Source organism: Bactrocera neohumeralis, chromosome 3, assembly GCF_024586455.1.
Source record: "Bactrocera neohumeralis isolate Rockhampton chromosome 3, APGP_CSIRO_Bneo_wtdbg2-racon-allhic-juicebox.fasta_v2, whole genome shotgun sequence".
NCBI classification, from domain to species: domain Eukaryota; kingdom Metazoa; phylum Arthropoda; class Insecta; order Diptera; family Tephritidae; genus Bactrocera; species Bactrocera neohumeralis.
Window position 1 is genome coordinate 39,177,061 of NC_065920.1, and position 20,671 is coordinate 39,197,731.

The 20,671-nt window shown below is 35.5% G+C and overlaps 2 protein-coding genes across 2 annotated transcripts in view; one reads left to right on the forward strand and one right to left on the reverse strand.

Moving 5' to 3' along the window:
* The window catches only part of LOC126754242 (kinesin-like protein KIF14), a 34,035-nt gene that overhangs the window by 5,634 nt on the left and 7,730 nt on the right, over positions 1-20,671 (reverse strand). The window contains exons 2-4 of the mRNA XM_050466240.1: positions 3,480-4,093; positions 3,230-3,413; positions 118-477 (exon numbers count right to left, since the gene is read on the reverse strand). Of these exons, the coding sequence (XP_050322197.1) occupies positions 118-477; positions 3,230-3,413; positions 3,480-4,093 (1,158 nt within the window). The remainder of the gene's footprint in view (positions 1-117; positions 478-3,229; positions 3,414-3,479; positions 4,094-20,671) is intronic.
* LOC126754243 (uncharacterized) lies at positions 9,254-18,969 on the forward strand. Its single transcript, XM_050466241.1, has 2 exons — positions 9,254-10,090; positions 17,732-18,969. Exons 1-2 carry the CDS (start codon positions 9,937-9,939, stop codon positions 18,010-18,012), a joined length of 435 nt encoding a protein of 144 aa, XP_050322198.1. The 5' UTR covers positions 9,254-9,936; the 3' UTR covers positions 18,013-18,969.

Consider the following 20,671-nt stretch of genomic DNA (forward strand, 5'->3'; position numbering starts at 1 on the left):
TATCGTGTGTTTGCTGGCCGACTTTGAAAACAAAGCGATATTCCTATGCAAATGTTAATGTTGTAAATACAATTAGTATACGTTAGTTTTAAAAATTCAGACAAATATAAAACTCACCATTAGCTGTGTTTTATGCAAACTTTTATCACTGGGATTTTGCATAATATTATTGATGTCATCAAGCAAATTTGATTTGAAAGTTGGGGTATAAGGTGTAACCACAGGAGTTTTGTCCGTATTATTTTGTGCTTCTACTTGAAATGCTTTTCGTTCCGTTTCGAGTATTTCTCTATTACATTTATATTTCAATTGCTCCAATTCTAGCTTTTGCATACGTTCATTAAAATTACGTTCATTCTCTGCACGTTCAAATTCTATGCGTGACAAAGCTGCGCGTTTTTCCTCTTCCAATTCGTTTCGAAGCTTCTCTTCCTGTTTTAATAAAATTTCTTCATGAGCCATTTGAAAGTCAACCACCTGTTAAATTCAAATAAAACAAGTTAATCAATTATTTTTTTTTGTACAAATTTAACAATGCTACTTAATTTACATTAATTTTTTTCGAGAAGATACATATGTACGTTAATGAAATTAAAATTAATATGTAGATACCCAGCTCAAATGAGAAGTTTTCCCTTAACTTGTATATTTATAAATTAAATGTTTGCGACAATAGAAAATATACTCACAAAAATATTTTTTTATTAGATCTTACTAGTTGTAGTTTAATGTGTGGTATATTCTTGTTAATTTCATATTGCGGATAACAATTTCTTTTTAATATACAGTTCAGTTCGATCTAGAGAATTTGTTCCAAGATATCTATCGCATCAAATAAGAAAGTTTTCCATACAAAATCTTGATTTTGATAGTTCAATTTGTATGGCAGCTGTATGCTATAGCGTTCCGGTATCCGACAAATGAGAAGTTTCTTGGGAAGAAAGGGATGTGTGCAAAATTTCAGAGCGATATCTTAAAAACTGAAGGACTAGTTCGCGTATCTACAGACAGACGGTTACGCTTATTATTTATATATACTATATAAGTATAAAAAAAATATGTATATAAATAGCGGCATCGACGCTTCTCTATTTCAAACTTCGTGCATTTAATATATACAGTTCGGGGTATAATAAGGAATATACCACAATATGATTTCAAATTAATTCATCAATGACGAAAGATAAAATGTTGAGAGAAATGCGGTAGTTGGAAAAAGAAACCAATCACCACTCAAAGTTGGAGGAAAGTATGAATTTAAAATATTGCAAGTAAAGTGTATGTAAGTGATTATATCCAACTACATCTACATAATCGAATATATTGAGTTTTGTAAATCCGTATTCAGTGGGAAAATTAAAAATAAAATTTTGGGGTCACACAGTATAACTTCAAAACAACAGTTAAACAAGAAGACCACGACGTCAAAAATGTAGTGTTGTAATGTAAAGTACATAAGGGTATGTTTTTATCTATCCTTAAAAGAAATATGCTTTACTGCATAGATAAAATGTGTAGTAAGAGAAATTGCGGTTTGTTTCAATCTGAGAAATAGTTCATTCTCTTAGTGTTTATTTTCGACATATAGACGTATTTTTTAGAAAACTTTTAGACCACATGGATCAATAATTTATAAATTTGAACATTGCAGAAAATATATTATACCACAGTGATTTTAGATTAAGGATGAATTTACACAAAAATTGTTAGTTTTGACTGAATAAATGTAATTTATATCGTTTCCTAAGGAAATGCTGCCAATCCAATCATACTAGTATAATTTATAATACTTAAATTAAATGTTCGTAGAAAAAAGTGTGAGAAGAATTACAATATTTGTTAATTAAAAAATCGAAGATGTATATATGTCGGTATATTTTTCCTATTTTATGCCCATTAGGTACTTTTTTTGTTAAAACTAACAAGTAAATATTTGGCCAAACAATAATATTGCTTAAGAGTTAATTGGCTTTCAAAATAATGACTAATGCGCAGTACAACAAAATTCGGTCCCTTCGTGAGTGTTGGTCGAAGAACATATAACTTGTTTCAAATTACATATTTATTATGTAAATATATAGTACTTTAATCCTGATGAAGATTAATAAGATGGCTCAAACACCCAGCAAGGGTATAAGCAATAAACTGTTATTATTACAAATTTAGGGATCAATTTAGATTTTGTCTTGGTCGTGTTTGAATTCATGTTCGGTTAATATCGTTGTAAGAGTTTTAATTTTCTACTAGCTTTTAACTTCTTCATAAGGCGGAAATCATAAGGGGGAAATCAGAATTTTCGAACATTCGGTAGACTTTACTGCATATATGTACACTTGTGGCCACGCAAACCTTACTACTCAAAATTGTCAAGAATTGCGCATATTTGACTACACTTTATAGCGGTATTTTTGCGGTATAGAAACTTTTTATTTAGAAGTAAGTTAATGACATGTTATTAATCAAAAATATTAAATATTAAAAACAAAACACATTCAGCTATAGAAGTATCAATTGAAAGTGAGCTTTACAAAATGAGCTCGAAATGTAAGAGACTGGCATTTGATGAAAAAATTATATTTTTTATTTTATTTTATTTCATTTATACTATAATTGAAATTAATATTTAATTTAATTTTTATTTAATTGAAACACGAAGTGTATCACTTTTGTATAAGCAGAGAAAAGCTAATTTGTGTTTTACTCATTAAACGTAATAAATTAAAAACTATAATTATAATTAGAATATAATTTAGTTTACTTATGCTTACTAAAAACATAAAAAAAAACAAAATTGATGAAAATCCCGAACGAACGAAATTTAAGAAAGTATAGTGGTAAGGTTTGCGTGGCCACGAGTGTAGATTGGTGATAGTATGACAGGCACCTTAACGAAACCGAGGAAACATTTTATTGGTAAAAAAAAAATAGATAAAATCGGATCGCTACGACAGCCAACTTCCATATACTACATAAAATCATTAACGTTCTTTTGCCAGCATCTGACAGAACTTCACCGGCTTTGATTTCTGCATGCTGCAAGAGTATATGATGTTTGGTTACACCAAAGTCCTTAATTACTTGTTTTAAATAAATTTTAATTGTTTCATCACAAATTGGTCTTGTTTTACACGACTACTTCCCAACTAAAGTGCTGGTTGATTAGACTTGAAAGGCATTGTTAAAGGACGAATGTCTTATAAATTTTAGCTAATTATTTACTGAAACTCACCAAATTTTTATTTCTCTGACAGCAAAACGGATTTGATATCCGAAAATAATGTGTACCTCCGATCACTAAACGGTCTCCATGAAACATTTTTTTACGCTCAGTCACAAGATCACCATTCAGATACGTTTCAAAATCGTCATTTTGTGGGATTATGAACAATTCACCACGTATATTTTCAATTATACTGAAATAAATTTATATTGAATAGAATAATATTTACAATAAAAATAAGAGCATATTATAAATATACCAATGATGATAGGCGACCAAAGGGCCGTCAAGTAATATGTCCGGTTGACTACAATAGGACGAAGTGCGCGTACGACCGATCTTTACTTGTCCTTCTGGTAATATGTAAAATAGTGTATTACTAAAAATTGCATCAGCTGTCAAATTTACAAGACAGGCATGCTTTTGATCTGTCGACAATTCTAAGGCGAGACCCTTACGACGTAACAGTCGTAACTCGGACTTTCGCTGATCTTCAGCTTCTTTCAAGCGTTGCATCCAGGATTTTTGTGCTTTATCCAGTTCTCTTTCGCGTTCAGCCAGTTGCTGTCGTAACGCTTCGACCTCACTCTCATCAACTGATGTTTCAATAATTATTTTTCTAGGCGTTGGATTACTATTGGCCGACAAGCGGCGTTGGCGTTCATATTCATTTCTCAGCGACTTGAGGCGATCGACTTCTGCACGTAGCTCCCGTATTATTTTATCATGTGGTGATTCGTTCACTTTGACCCGATTCACTATTGTACGAGCTTGACAAGCATAGCGTAAGGTAGCTAGAGTCTCATCGATATTTATATTGGCTGGTGAAATTGTAGCCAGCATAACAGTTTTCGAATTGCCTCCGAGGTTTTCCTAAATTGGAAAAGAAAATGTATGTGTACTTATAGAATAATATATTATATAATAAAAGTTAAATACATAGTTTAGTCAAAACGAGAAAGATATCTGTTAATTATTTTTTAAATGCCGTTGAAAGTACCTACATAGGTAATACTTATTTTAAACTTCAACAATTAATTTCGAAGCTTTTTCAGCTATTAGTTTCTTATATAATATTTTATACTCTTGCAACAGTTTGCTACAGAGTATATTATCGTATATCGTAATGAAACTTGCTACATGTTCCTTGGCAAAAATAAGTACGAGTTCGTAGATGGGCGTAATCGCATCACTTCCACGCCCACAAGACGTCATTAAACGAAAACCTATAAAGTGTAAATATACAATTGCGTATTATGTCACTTTTTAAACAAAAATTGTCCAAATCCGAATATTTGGTCCTCTGTACCTATAGTTTCCTTTTTATCTTTTTTATGGGTCATTCTGTGAGACATATAATTCAAATTTCAAGAGAATCCTTTCCTAATAATAGTACGTCTGTGTGTCAAAATCGGGTTGAATCGGGTCAATACTCCCTTAGCCCCCATATCCCTAATATAAAGGTTTTCGAACTTCTGGCTGACTTTATACCGCTTATATCGGCTAATTCAGATAAAATATTTAATATCAGGATTTTAGAAAATCCGGCTGACTTTACTCCAGACGATTGGGACAGTATGTGAGGTACCTAGATGAAACACTGGGAGCACTTTATTAGTGTGGGGCATATTAATTGTAGCTCCAACATATGTATATCTAGAATAAAACAAATTCCATTGTAATTTATTCACGATTCCATCGAATAATTAATTCTTTCGCAATACTTTTATTACCATATAAAGTTTCTTTCAGCACCTGAAGGCATAATAAAATATGTTATTATTTTATTCTCGCTAATTTATGATAATTGGAAAATGGAGTCATGTGTAGAAGTCCACGCAAGTGAGGAAAGTTCTCTGATCGCCATTCACTTGGGAGTGGCCAGAAACGATTCTTTTACATATGACTGAAGCAGCTCACGACTTCCGGTTTTTGACCAAGTATCCTCTGGGTAGCCTAAGAACATCCGTTCGAAGGCGAGCTAAAGTGAGAAGGCGAAACATCCCCTGCATAGGGTTGTGCGCTGGGTTTGGGACCCGCCACGTAAAAAGCCTACCCCAATGAAAAATGACAAACAGCCTCGGATGAGAAACCCCTCTTTTGATGACGACCATCGCAAACGAAATAAGGACTACGAATTGAGGGCATGCACCTGGAATGTCCGGTCCCTTAATTGGGAAGGTGCCGCTGCCCAGCTGGTTGATGTCCTCGTGAAAACAAAGGCTGACATCACCGCCGTCCAAGAAATGCGATGGACGGGACAAGGACAGAGACGAGTAGGCCCTTGTGACATCCACTACAGTGGCCATATAAAGGAGGGCAAGTTTGGTGTGGGATTCGTGGTGGGAGAGAGACTCCGTCGTCGAGTACTATCCTTCACTCCGGTGAATGAACGTCTAGCCACAATCCGCATCAAAGCGAGGTTCTTCAACATATCGCTGATTTGCGCCCATGCCCCGACGGATGAGAAGGACGATGTGACCAAAGATGCCTTTTATGAGTGCTTGGAACGCACTTATGAGAGATGCCCCCGCCACGATGTCAAAATCGTGCATGGCGACTTTAACGCCAGGGTGGGCAAAGAAGGTATCTTTGGCACTACGGTCGGTAAACTCAGCCTCCACGACGAAACATCCCCAAATGGGTTGAGGCTGATCGACTTAGCTGGGGCCCGAAATATGGTTATCCGTAGTACCAGATTCCAGCATAAGAAGATTCATCAAGCTACCTGGCTGTCACCGGATCGAAAAACTACCAACCAGATCGATCATGTTGTGATAGACGGAAGACAAGTCTCCAGTGTTTTAGATGTGCGTGCTCCGAGGTCCTAACATCGACTCGGACCACTATCTAGTTGCAGCTAAGATTCGCACCCGCCTCTGTGCAGCAAAAAACGCACGTCAACAAACACAAGGAAGGTTCGACGTCGAGAAGCTGCAATCACAACAGACAGCCGAACGATTTTCTGCTCTGCTTGCACTACTACTCCTGCTGTGTTCGGAAAGTGCAAAAGAACAGCTGGTACGACGAGGAGTGCCGTGTCGCAGCGGAGAGAAAACAGACTGCCTACCTCGCAACGTTACGATCGACCACAACACGTGCGGGATGGGATAGATACCGAGAGTTGAAGAGGGAAGCGAGACGCATTTGCAGACAGAAGAAGAAACAGGCCGAAATGCGTGAGTACGAAGAGCTTGATAAGCTGGCCGACAGGGGTAATGCTCGAAAATTCTACGAAAAAATGCGGCGGCTTAAAGAAAGTTTCAAAACCGGAGCATACTCTTGTAGAACCCCCAAAGGTGATCTAGTCACCGATGCCCAGAGCATACTTAGATTATGGAGGGAACACTTCTCCAGCCTGCTAAATGGCAGTTTCCCCAATCGATGACGATGGAGCAGACGTTCCATTGCCCGACCATGAAGAAGTTCGAATAGCAATTACCCGCCTGAAGATCAACAAAGCGGCGGGGGCCGATGGATTGACGGCCGAGCTATTCAAACACTGCGGCGAAGAATTGATAAGGAGCATGCATCAGCTTCTTTGTAAAATATGGTCGGACGAAAGCATGCCCAACGATTGGAATTTAAGTGTGCTATGCCCAATCCATAAAAAAGGAGACCCCACAATCTGCGCCAACTACCGTGGGATTAGCCTCCTCAACATCGCATATAAGGTTCTATCGAGCGTATTGTGTGAAAGATTAAAGCCCAGCGTCAACAAACTGATTGGACCTTATCAGTGTGGCTCTAGACCTGGCAAATCAACAACCGACCAGATATTCACCATGCGCCAAATCTTGGAAAAGACCCGTGAAAGGAGAATCGACACACACCACCTCTTCGTCGATTTCAAAGCTGCTTTCGACAGCATGAAAAGGAGCTGCGTTTATGCCGCGATGTCTGAATTTGGAATCCCCGCAAAACTTACACAGTCGTATTAGTTGACTGACATTGAGCAAGACTAAAAGCTCCGAGCCGTTCAATACCAAACGAAGTTTCAGACAAAGCGATTCCCTATCGTGCGACTTTTTCAACCTGCTTCTGGAGAAAATAGTTCGAGCTGCAGAACTAAATAGAGAAGGTACCATCTCCTATAAGACAACTCCTGGCGTATGCCGATGATATTGATATCATCGGCCTCAACACCCGCGCCGTTAGTTCTGCTTTCTCCAGGCTGGACAAGGAAGCAAAAGAAATGGGTCTGGCAGTAAACGAGGGCAAGACGAAATATTTCCTGTCATCAAACAAACAGTCGTCGCACTCGCGACTTGGCTCTCACGTCACTGTTGACAGTCATAACTTTGAAGTTTTAGATAATTTCGTCTATTTAGGAACCAGTGTTAACACCACCAACAATGTCAGCGTGGAAATCCAACGTAGTATTGCTCTTGCCAACAGGTGCTACTTCGGACTGAGTAGGCAATTGAGAAGCAAAGTCCTCTCTCGACAAACAAAAACCAAACTCTATAAGTCACTCATAATTCCCGTCCTGCTATATGGTGCAGAGGCTTGGACGATGTCAACAACGGATGAGTCGGCGTTGCGAGTTTTCGAGAAAAAAGTTCTGCGAATATCGCATTCGATGGAACGATGAGCTGTACGAGATATGCGAAGACATCGATATAGTTCAGCGAATTAAAAGACAGCGGCTGCGCTGGCTAGGTCATGTTTTCCGGATGGAAGAAAACACTCCAGCTCTGAAAGTATTCGACGCAGTACCCGCCGGGGGAAGCAGAGGAAGAGGAAAACCTCCACTCCGTTGGAAGGACCAAGTGCAGAAGGACCTGGCTTTGCTTGGAATATCCAATTGGCGCCACGTAGCGAAATAAAGAAACGACTGGCGCGCGGTTGTTAACTCGGCTATAATCGCGTAAGCGGTGTCTACGCAAATTAAGAAGAAGAAGAATCTCTGATAATCAAGATTGCAGATGAAAAAGTTCGTTCACATTAAATTTTTTCGTTAATTAAGTGCACAATTATGAGTCAGAAATGGTTTAAAAAGGTATTTACCTCTGCATTTAGCTATGTACATACATATGTATGTATGTAGCTGTCATAATAACTAATTTATTAACAGAAAGGTATGGAGAATGCAATGCTACTATCAAATCGGACAACTAAAGCATATAACTAAATATCTACATAAGTATACTTATGTACATAAGTATGTCACAGAAGGAACGTAATAACTTTACATCTGTGAATATTCACAGTCTTGCACTACCAACCGCTCTTTGTTTGCAAGTGCAAATTTAAATTTAAACCTTATCTAGACTGTGCTGAAACCTGTAGTCAATATTGTGAAACGAATTTCTTTTGTCACAAGAAAATAACAACAGCATGAATGAACGGCCTCTGTTGTAACAATTTTCGAAATTGAATGTTTTACACAATGCATCAAAAAAGGTCATACCTTAAAGGTGGGTAGCATGAAGGCATATTCTCTATTAAACTCACAGCGCACTTCTGAATTCGTACGTATACATACATACATACATTATGTATATGTATGGATGCATACAATCAGAAAGTAATCGGTTGTGAAGATTATAACTTTTCCAGTACTCCGTTGTTTGGTTAATCACTCGTTCTAAAAACAACAACAAATCTATATCTTTATACGTGTACCTATATATACATACATACATACTTATATGTACACAGTTTACCTTCACAGCGCGCTACCCCGTTTTACTCACGTACACCACTTCGCTCACTCTTTTTCGTCTTAATAATCGTAGCATGCGCTAACATACGATGGGGCGACGTCGACTGAGAGAGATTGCATTTAAATCTTCGTGGTTTTCATTTGCGGGCGGTGAAGGTGCTCGTATTCGGTTGCATTGGAGAAAACAACACGAGACTAGCCAGCGCAAAATAAACGCAACGCAAATATACTTGTAAATAAACTAATAAAAACAAATCAGTCGGCAGAGTCACATACTCACAAATACGCATACATACATACATGTCATGAGTAGTCACATCAACAACGGCGAATCTATAAAAATACTCGTATATGGAAAGCGAAAAGCGTTCGCAGCTACAGAACGGTGAGCCATATAGCGGACGAGACAACAAATTCAGTTCAGTCTCTTGTGAGAATCCAACAGACAATAAAGTGTATTTTTTACGATTTTTAGCATTTTCGCACACAACTACTATATACTTTTCGCATTTAACGAATGGTGTATTAAGAACAAAATTTTTCAGTTCATTTAAACAAAAAAAAAAGGAACAAGTTTAAGACAAGTAAAAACAGTGTGAATGCATGCTGGTTCCAAAAAGGTATATTTACGCCTATAAACATATAAAAATATAGAGAAGGCATATATATGCATATATTTTTTACAAAAGTCAACAAACGCCCTCGACAAGCACATTGGTTAAGAAGAAAAAAGTGTCAAGTGTACAAATAGTAGTAGTTCAACGCCAATTTATGTCCACGGAAGTGACCTCAAATTTACAGCGATTTCAATACGAAAGTAACTACGAATCCAACTTTGGTTAGCATTTTACTTGGAGAAATAAATTCGCACAATTTCTACGAACATAGCAGAAATTGTTTGTTTCAAATCTATACAAAAACAACGACGAAAAGTACAACGAATACGTAGAAGTGTTCGCAAGACTATTGGAGCCAAAACAACTCGTTGAAATCAACATCAAGTCTAAAAGCCGAGTGCACGAAGCGTACATTATAGTAAAACATTAACATGGATGTATGGGGTGTTTTTGTTGGTGATTCGACTATGTCGTACGGTGGGTCAGTACGCGGCACCTACTACCGCGACTATGAGCAGTTTCCTTATGGTTCGTTGGAACATGGCTCGAGTCCACCATCTAAGGATTCCTACAGCAAGGTTCAAGGTAGGCAAAACACCTACATATACATATACATACTTATATGTACATACATTTACGCACATAAAGGGTAAATCGAGGTATTCCGTTGTTGTTGAAATGTTTAAACGACTAATACTAAAGTAATAGTTTAAAGGGGCAGAAGTGGTATCGAACATAACAACTTTTATGTATGCATGTATGTGCAAAAAGTGGAAAATTATAAAAAAAAACGATGAAAAGGTCATCAGTCTGTCTAATATAGATATATATATATACATATAAGCTCTTATAGATGTATTGTATCAGAACACACCCAGCTAATTATCATACTTCAATGCTTTAGCAGTATTTATATATGTATGTAAGTATGTTTGTACATATATGTACATATGTACAAGCATATGTTGGCCTACCCGTTCGAGAGCACGTTTTGGTAACCAATTTATAATACGTATGAAAACACATATGTATGCAAACTCATCAAATGTGGTAACACATATGAGTCTTTTGATGAATTGTGTATTGTGTAGACTAAAATTAAAATTATAATTATTCTTAGTTTTAGAGATAAACTTTATTTTGATAGCATGCTTATCTTAGCTAGGCGAAAACATTTTTTTACAACGCAATAACAACTCAAAAACGTTAGTAGATATTTCAATCTGTTCGAGCCATAATGCGCACATTCACTTATATGGTGCATACTTAAGTATATGTACATATATACATATATAAAGTGTATGTAAATGTCTACGGGTATGCATATATGTAGGTGAATGCATTGGTGTTAGAGTGTGTAAATTTTTCATCTATAAATGTAAACAACATTCAGTACAAGTGACTTTAGCAGTTGTCAGTAAAATCATAGAGAAATTTTGCTAGCATTGAGATGTGAAACTAAAATATATATATGTATGTACACAAAAATTTATTATTATAATACATATACATATGTACATATATAAGTATATTTGTACATACTTAAATACTATACATATTCTGTATGGAACTTTTTTATCAGTTGTGCGTGAGTTTGCGCGGCTGCGCGCAAGGAATCTTCTAAGCGCCAAAATTGTAAAGCCATAAGAGACTAAGTTGTTAGTGTTCAGTTGTATGCAAGGCGGTACACAACTAAACCATAATTTTTAAAACATAACTCAAACCATATTCAACGCCTAGCAGCTTAATACCTTACTTTATGATTCGTGTCGCTTAGAGATCAATTTAAGCTATAGCAATTTAAAATAATAAATCAAGCCAATTGACCCTGTTATATTACCATCATATATATATGTATGTATGTATGAAAATACATACAAATGTGTATTTTTATACATACTAGCTACGATACATACATATGTATGTTCAAATTAAGTTAAATAAAAAAAAACTAATTAGAACGTATGAATATAAAGAAGATATTAAAAACCAGGTTGACGGCGATTACGATGGTTCCATAGTATAGAAAAATTTCCCTTAGATTTTAATATCTCGTAAATAATATCTATTGGATATATAGAAGGCTTCAAACTAAAACTAATAATATTATGTCAACTTTTGTAAACAAGTAAGGCAAAGCCAAGTTCGGATGTTGCCCAAAGTTATATACATACATAAATCGGAGTTTGTAAGAATTAAAGACGTGAAACTAATTCCATTATAAAGCAATTTACATTTTCATTATATATTTATTCGACACAGTTTTACTTTCTTGCTGAGAGTTTGAATTTTCTGTTGTTTAATGTTGTCAGTATTAGAAATTTATGCTAAGGTTATTTTTATGTGAACAATTTCGAAAATGACAAGCGAGTAAAATGCATACAAACAAAAGATTCTATTCAACATCAAATGAATGCCGATCACCACAATCGATCAATGTCTGGATCGGATTGTAGGTATGCATACAATTAAGTACTTAATTGTAGCTTTATTTCCATTATATTATTATTTACTGTTCTAATTGAGAGATTTGCATATCCATATATTTTTTCCTTGCACAGATTTCAAATCAATAAGTGTCTTTTAGAGAAAATATTTTATTACGACTTTTATGCAAGGATTTTTACCCAAAAAAGGGTAAATGTTCGAATGCTTTTTTTTAAGTTTGTTTGAAATGCATTGAACTGAAGACAATGCATACTAAAGTTCTTAGAGCACGAAATTTGCTTAGTTTTACAAAATAATTATTTATATTGTTGTAATACTCAAGAAATTTTTGCTTAACCTTTTTATGTGTCTTTCATAGTTGAGTTAAGATTTAGTAGAACTCATTAAACAAGTATCAAATTCTGGGAAATTATTACAACTCTTGGTAATATATAAATCAAGCATCTAAGTATGTAAATATTAATACAATTAATAAATAAATTAAAAAATAACTATTACAATAGATTCATTTCACAGCAAATGCCAATTCTTTCATTGACTAAACGTTACATCTGAACCAGTTTTATTTATATACGTATGTACATACATACATATACTATATACAATTGGTATGTACAAACAAACTATATACATATATAGTATGTACATACATTTACAATTAAGTGCCTTAGATTACAGAGGAGATCAAGCGTTTCGACATTGGTAAACTACTAAATGAGCTCAATTGAAATACAGTTTTCCATATAAATGAATTTAGTAATCCGCGGATAATTTACAATTTAGTTGAAAAGCTCTCTTCTCAGAATTATGGATAGTCACTTTGGCAGCAGACGTGTTTTATTTTTAAAGAACAAGTAAGATTGGCCGCAAACTCTAAAAAAGGTGAAAAACCGCGATTGCGGGTGACACAATTTGATTACATTTAGAGGGAAAACTTGTCACTGTATGAATACTTTTAATTTTTTTATTTTCTTTTCCTTTTCTAGTCTAACATTTAAGCATTGTTAAATGACAAGAAACTGAACGCTTTACAAAAAACTAAAAACAAAGTTAAAAAAAACAAGATTTGTTAACTTGATTTTGTTGGATCGGTGTCAATGACAGATATATGATATAGTGGTCCGATTGATTGATTGATGATGAGGAATGCACCGCGACCTTTGGTCTATTGTGCCCTCTCCTAACTCACATAGACTCACCTAGCCCCAGCGCATTGATGAAGTTCAATAGACTTCCGGGCGCTAATGAGGCTATGCGATCCCTATCCGGAAACATTGATCCAAGGGCCTTAGTCCTGCGTCTACAGACTGCTGTGCAGTCGATCAGCAGGTGCTCCGGGGTTTCAGGCTCCAAGTCGCAGAACCGGCAGTTAACGCAAGAGGATAGGCCCATGTTGTACAAATGCCTATTCAACTTGCAGTGGCCGGTATACCATGCGACCAGTAGCCTGTGTTTGTTCCTGGGGAGGTTTATTACAACATTGAACCTACTCAAGTTATATCCTCCCATTAGCAACTTGGCATGTCTCATACCGCGTGTTTGCTGCCAATGCTCTTCCCTGCCCACTCCTTCTTCCTTGCGGAGTAGCTCCTTTATGGTATGTGGACCTACCCCAATAAAGGGTTCGGGTCCCACCATCTTGGTGGGGTTGCGGAGCGGGCTAGCTCGTCCGCCAATTCATTACCGGCAATTCCTCTGTGATCAGGCACCCAAATTAGGTGTACCTGGTTACGTTCTGCAAGGCTATTTAGCCTTTCCCTGCACTCCTGCACTAATAGCTTGACTATCGCTGAGAATGGCTATTCTCTCATTGCAATAGTTGCGATGGAGGTTTATTTCTATACACCGACTTATGGCAAAAACTTCTGCCTAGATTATGCTTGGGAACTCTCCCAGTGCGTGGGCCCGCGATCCCTGCACCGATTCCCTCCGACATTTTTGAGCCATCAGTGTACCACTTCAGCGTGCTATTCCTCTTCCACTTCAGCGTGCTATTTCTTCAACATCATCTTTGCTGCCGACGGTGACCTTAAACTTCTTATTGAAGTTAACTGTTTTGGTAGAGCTGTCCCTCGGGAGGAGGGCTGATGGTACATCGCCACTTATCTTTTCCATTCTCTGGGACGAGATTACCCTGCCTTTGCCCCACCCCTCTGCCGTTATTTGCAGAATTGTGTGCTTGGCTACCTGACCAATAACCAAATGAAGCGGAGTAAGTTCCAGCAGAACCTCCAGTGCTGCCGTTGGACAAGTGCGCATTGCGCCCGTCATGCAGACACAGGCTAGCCGCTGCAGCTTCCATAGTTTGGTCTTTACCGAAGTCTGCGACGCTATTGAGGCCCAGGCCACCGCGCCGTATGTGATTATTGGTCGCACTATCATGGTGTACAACCACCTATCGATCCTTGGCTTACAGCCCCAGAACTTTCCCGCCAGCCGATTGCACATCGATCTAAACACTTTTGGGGGATTTTAGCGCTACTTTGGATAATCATCTATGCCGGTTGCATCTATCGGCGGTTCCGACAAATGATCATCTTTTTGGATAGAAAAGGACGTGTACAAAATTTCAAATCGACATCTTAAAAACTGATTTAATAGTTGACGTATATACAGACAGACAAACCTAGCTAAATCGACTCTGCTCATCATGTCTACATACATATATACAAGTATACATACATATATCTTTTAAGAAGTATCCGACGTTTCCTTCTAAAAGTTTTTATACTGTTTTCTTCTAGTTGAAAAATATAAATTTGCATAAAAACGGGAATGTCTAATATATAAGTATGTATCTATATTTATTTTAAAGTATCGTTTAGCTTTAGATTAAAACGAGAGAACCAGTCGCGCATTAACAGATTTTATAAAAAAAAAAAATGTTGTCAAAAGAAGCTTCATCGCCAACAATGTAGCACTGCAATACTCTGATATATAAATCTTTTATATAATTGTATATTTAACTTTTTCTTTTTTGTATTTCGAATGCTCTTCAACTAGATCCAGACCATTCTCTGAAAATATTTATAAACGTGTATAGTCCAACAATGCTTGAAAGGTTGGAAAAAAATTAATAAATATACATAAATATACACACATATGTATATCCATGTATAGAAAGCACTTTAACTGTAGCACTATATACCCAGTACAAAATTATCATTTGAAGTTAAAAATTAAATATTTTACTATCGGTAAATAATTCTAATCACTCACCTTATCAGGGACTTTATATGTGGTTGTATGTATGTTTATAGGCGTGTCGTATAAACGTCAAAAAATCGGCATTTTAAAACAGAATAATTATTATTATCAAAAAATAAACAAATATACTTATAAGTGTGTGTGTACATATATGTATATACAGAAACACAATCATGTACGTTTACATATATGTATATATGTATGTAAAAATCTGATCAATATTTTACAAAATTTCACTCTGTATTATATATGTAAACTTAGTAATAAACAAATATGGTATATTTACAAATATATATATTTTAATCACACTTAGATACATACATAGTATATAAACTGGCATGTGAACAAACTAAATATTTGTATAGTTCAAAAACACGTTGTCTTAATCGTCGCGTAATCACACAATCGCATGTGACTGTTGATAAACAGACACACTATGTGGTCATTTAGGCTTTGCTCATAAGTCAATTAAAATCCCATAAAAAGCAACTATTTCAAAAAAATTTGTTCTACTTGCAATTATATAGACAAATAGAATCGCCTTTGCATAAAAGTGTGTCATTTGAAATATTATAAATATCATTAATATTTACTATATATCTATTTGTATTTAGTACCTGTATATGAGTGCATGTAAGGCAATATGTTGGCAGGCGTAGGCATGTTTATTTATAGTATGTTTTTTATAGTAAAGAAAAGCTTATCAGCACCACAAGGCCAATCTAATTACGACTATGACGCCAAAAAAAATTACTACACTGAAAAAAATGAATATTTTTAAAAATTTAAAATAAGTGCTTTTACTAGTAATTTTTGGAAGCGTATTCAATACCTTACTCAGTACTGTATTTTAAAATATTTATTTAAATAATCATAAATTAGCTAAAAAATCCGTTTTATTGGCATATACGTAAATTTGTATATTAATTTATATTGAATTCACATTTTGTATAATCAGTTCACTTTACCTGACTTTTGTAATACTGACCAACAATTTGATGTACATACATACATATATGTACATATGTACATATACTATAAGCTAAACAGTTACATGCGGTGCGATATATTTGCCTTTGACGTCAACCAGGAAATGAGATTATTTGTTTATTTTTGTGAAGTTTTAGAAACCTGCAAATATCTCCGTGATTTGAAGGCCATCTTATTCTGAAACGCTTGCCCCGATTAGAGGGAGAAGTAAATTTACAAGTTCAATGTAGTATTGACGCATTTTACGTTAAAGCACAGAAGATGTAAATAAGCCTTTATTCATTCCGAAAATGTTCAACTAGGGCACATAAAAATTAAATACGATATAAAAAATATATAACTCGTAAGTATAGTTCTTGGTTTTGCCTTTTATACTAAAACTAAACCTAAACTATTTGGTGCTATGAATTTAACCAATCGCTTTTATTTAAGGTGAATACTCTAATTATACCATGACAATATTAAATTTGCCACGAAAATTTTAACATCCGGAAGTAAACGTCAGAGGCCCTATAACATATACATACATACATATAATATATACTATATATATACATGTATGTATATAAATGATCAGCATGACGAGCTGAGTAGATTTAGCAATATCCGTCAAACTGTTTGTGTAGTATACGCGAACTTGTCCCTTCCTTGTTTATTAAAAATACTGTTTTATGTTTTGTTTTGGATTTTAATAATTAATCTGAAAATTCATGTTATTATTTGTTTAAGATAAGAATCTGCTAAGTTACATATGATTTAGTTTAAAGTTGTACTGTTCTAGTGTTATTCCCTTGCGTTTAACTAAATACTTAGGTGCACCAGATAACTGCTATCATGTCTGATTATCTTGTAATGCATTTAGAAACTTCTAGACTGCGAAATGATACAAACGCAAGTAGTATAAGCGCTATGTGAGAAATATATTATAGAAACATAAATACGAAAACAAGTTCAAGTACGAGCAGAATATAGTATATACTTGTATACCAGTATTAGGCTTAGACATATACAAGTAGTATGCATATATACGGATATTCGCTCGCACATGCAATATTCCTATATTTTTATGTAGATAATATTAGAGTTAGCAAAAATTAATCTCAGAAATAAGATAAATGAGCAAGATTATTTAAATACAGGTATCTCTGTACACAAAAAAGCAAAACTTAATGTCCTTCGAACTTACATACATACATATATCACATATGTATGTAGTATATGTATGTAAATTTATAACGCATGGTAATTGGAGTATAATTATTTAAGGGGTATTAGTTTTTTTTATGTCGCACATGACGGTACCCCAGATTGAGTAATAAATTTGTTCTGAAAAGTACCTGGGTACTTAAATATTTATCTGAGTAAGGCCTTGCAGACACTTGTTGTTATTGCACACGCGCTCGCAATTGAAGATTTATGCACGGTTAATAACCTCAGTTGCCATTTCAGCATGGAATAACCGACGTTGCGCGTTCACATAACAAAGAACTTAGTCACGCTGCTTAATACTTGTATTTGCGTAATATAGATGAATGTTATAAATTTTTGGTTCACTATTGGTTTTTTCTCATTTTATTACAGAAAAATGCAGACAAGTGAAATCAGTAAAGGCGCAAAAGAAAGAGTGCCCATTCTGCAAGGAACAAAAAAAGCGGCCACTCACTAATTACATGCGCAAACGCGAGTCTCGCAAGCACCACGATAGCATTTGCGAGGAACATGAGGAAGAAAATGAGGAAGAGGCTGAGGAAGAGGAGGAGTTGCAGGCGGTGACCATAAAGGAGGCGGCAAATTCACCATTGCAGCAATACGCCAGCACACAAAAGTCAAACATCGACAGTTTGAACTACAGCGCAAAATAAAATAAAAGTTCCGGATATTTACGACGTGCTACAGTAGACCTTTTTCTCTAAAGGACATGGAAAAAAGAAATTTGCGATTTACAATATTATAAATAATTCATTATATACTATGAATTTAAAGACGATTTTTCTATAAATGCATTTCAACGCGTGTATGTATATATGTATGTATTTAGGAGCTTCTATAGCACAACATCAATGACACTACCATTTTCCGTATTTTCTATACATACATATACATATGTACAAGAATATGAAAATTAAACAAGGAATAATCACAATAATGTTAAAGTAGTAAAATAATTAATATATATTAATATTCATTACCTTACGTTCGAGTACGTGTAACTGCAACAAAAACAAGTAACACACAGATGTATGCATTTCTTTTTACAATCGTATGTTTTTTGCATATTTGCATCCTACTGAGAAAAAAATGGATTTTTTTTTATATTTACTATATATATTATTATTATATGAATACCAGAATATAATAAACATTAATAATTGTAGGAGAGAGACTGAATCAGGCAAGTCAATGTTTTCAATATAAACGAAATAATTTATCATTTTTATTACTAAAACCTTCCAAATCAAGATTGTTTACTATAAAAAAAAAATTAAATAAAAAATGTAAAAATAATAAAAAAACGACAATTTACAAAGAAAAAAATGCATAGACGCAATATATTTTGGAGAGGCGTTAGATCTGTCTATATTAGACAACACATGTAAATAAGTACATGATATATTATGTGCATATGCCAACTGTATTGATATGGCTTCTTGTTATTGATTATGTTTGTGTACAATTTGTAGCTTTGATAGTTAACATATTGAAAGAAAACGACAACTAAAATATAAATGTTGTATCTGTAAGTTGATTATGTAATTATATAGTATGAACAAATCAAATACGAATAATATTAATATTAATTGAATAAGATAAAACTGGTATTTCATGAGTTTTTTTATAAAAGGGAAAAGCATAAGTACAAATATACATTAAATTAATATGTCTAGGTGGGGTTATAACGTTTCTCAAACTGCTTATACCTACATTAAGTCTAAAATCAATTTTAACTTGATTTTACTGTCTGTGGCAATGGTCTTTAGAAGTAACCTTAATCAACTTCAGGAAAATATTGCGGAAATTATTGGGTCGTGTTTAATAATTCCTGATCAGAAGTGGTCTCCGACGTTTCCCTCTTTATGTTACAAACGTCGTGGTAAACTTAATATATTCTGTTCTGGGTATAAGAATAAGGGAGCCTGTATCTATAACATAATGACGAGTTCCAAAATACTGTTAGGTGCCATTGAGGCGAAGTGATCCCTATTTTGGAAAATGGATCCAAGCGTCTTAATCCCTCGTCTGCAGACTGCTGTGCAGTCTAACGGCAGGTGTTCGGGTGTTTCTAACTCGATGTCGCAGAATCGACATTTATTGCCAATATTTACTTGGCTACACCCTGGTAGGCTGCTCTGCACCAGTAGCGTTTTAATCTTATAAGCGGAGATCGCTATGATTTTTTTCAAGCCGTTGATTAACAGTAGGTCGAGCGTGGAATCACTCCATTTAGCCTGGCTGAAGAGGGTAACTTTAAACATCCTCGTCATGTTTGGTAATGCTGTCCCTTGAGAGAAGAGCCAAAGGTATTTCATCACTTACAGCCTTCATTTGCTGGGTCGAGATTACCTTCTCTCTGCCACATCCTTCTGCTGTCATTTGAAACATTATGTTAAGTGCTTGATTTATCACTTGATATATCACATAGCACCCGATTGTGCAGCTTCGCTAGTTGAAGTCTTGCGGAAGTTTGCGATGCCTATGAAGCCTAAACCACCGCCCCATACGTAATAATCGGTCTCACGACTATGGTGTACATCCACTTGAATATCTTTGACTTGCAAACTCAGGCTTTCCCGGCATGTTTTGTAGCTTTATAAAAGAGTGGAATTCAGAGAGACACCCAGATATTTGACCATATTAGCCATTTCCAACTCTCTGTCGGGATAAGTTCCTGAGGTCGGGCAGGGACCTTCGCCTCGAGAAGGGAAAGATGGTATTTTTTACAGAGAGTAGCTTCAAATTTGCCTATAGCTAATATAACAATGTAATCCACATATCTTTGACAGCGGATCCTACTGTTAGTTAATAGTTCAAGTAGGTCATTCACGACGAGGCTCCATAATATCGGATTTGCGTACCGGTACTACCACATTTCTTTTCTCTTGTGCTCTTTGAGGCGTATTGCAAAGAAACCTTCGGTATTTCATTACTTACAGCTGGGTCGATACGTGAATGGCAATGAAGCGTTTTGTAAGATATTTACTTTTGCAACTCATGAACGTTTCCCGACTGTTACGCATCTCGCATTTTATTTGGAGAAGCCCAAAGAGTGTATTTCGACCCAGAGAATACAGTACAGCCAGCGGAAACACCGCCAACAACAAAATTGACATTGACGAGTTTTTTCTCAACACCGCTATATTCGGAAATGCCTTGATATACATGAATTCACCTTCGAAGAAATGGTTACGCAGAAAACAAGACCAACAAGTAGATGGACCCCAGAAAGCTGAACCAGGTTATGATACAGACGCAAGCTTGGCTCGACACACACAACCTCTAGCTCGCTACGGAGAAGACAGAGCT

Bases quoted from the DNA above. Each gene is read 5' to 3' on its own strand.
- LOC126754243 (XM_050466241.1), top strand. From the start codon at position 9,937: ATGGATGTATGGGGTGTTTTTGTTGGTGATTCGACTATGTCGTACGGT. The intron at 10,091-17,731 runs GTAGGCAAAACA...ATTTTATTACAG, and splicing joins TTCCTACAGCAAGGTTCAAG to AAAAATGCAGACAAGTGAAA.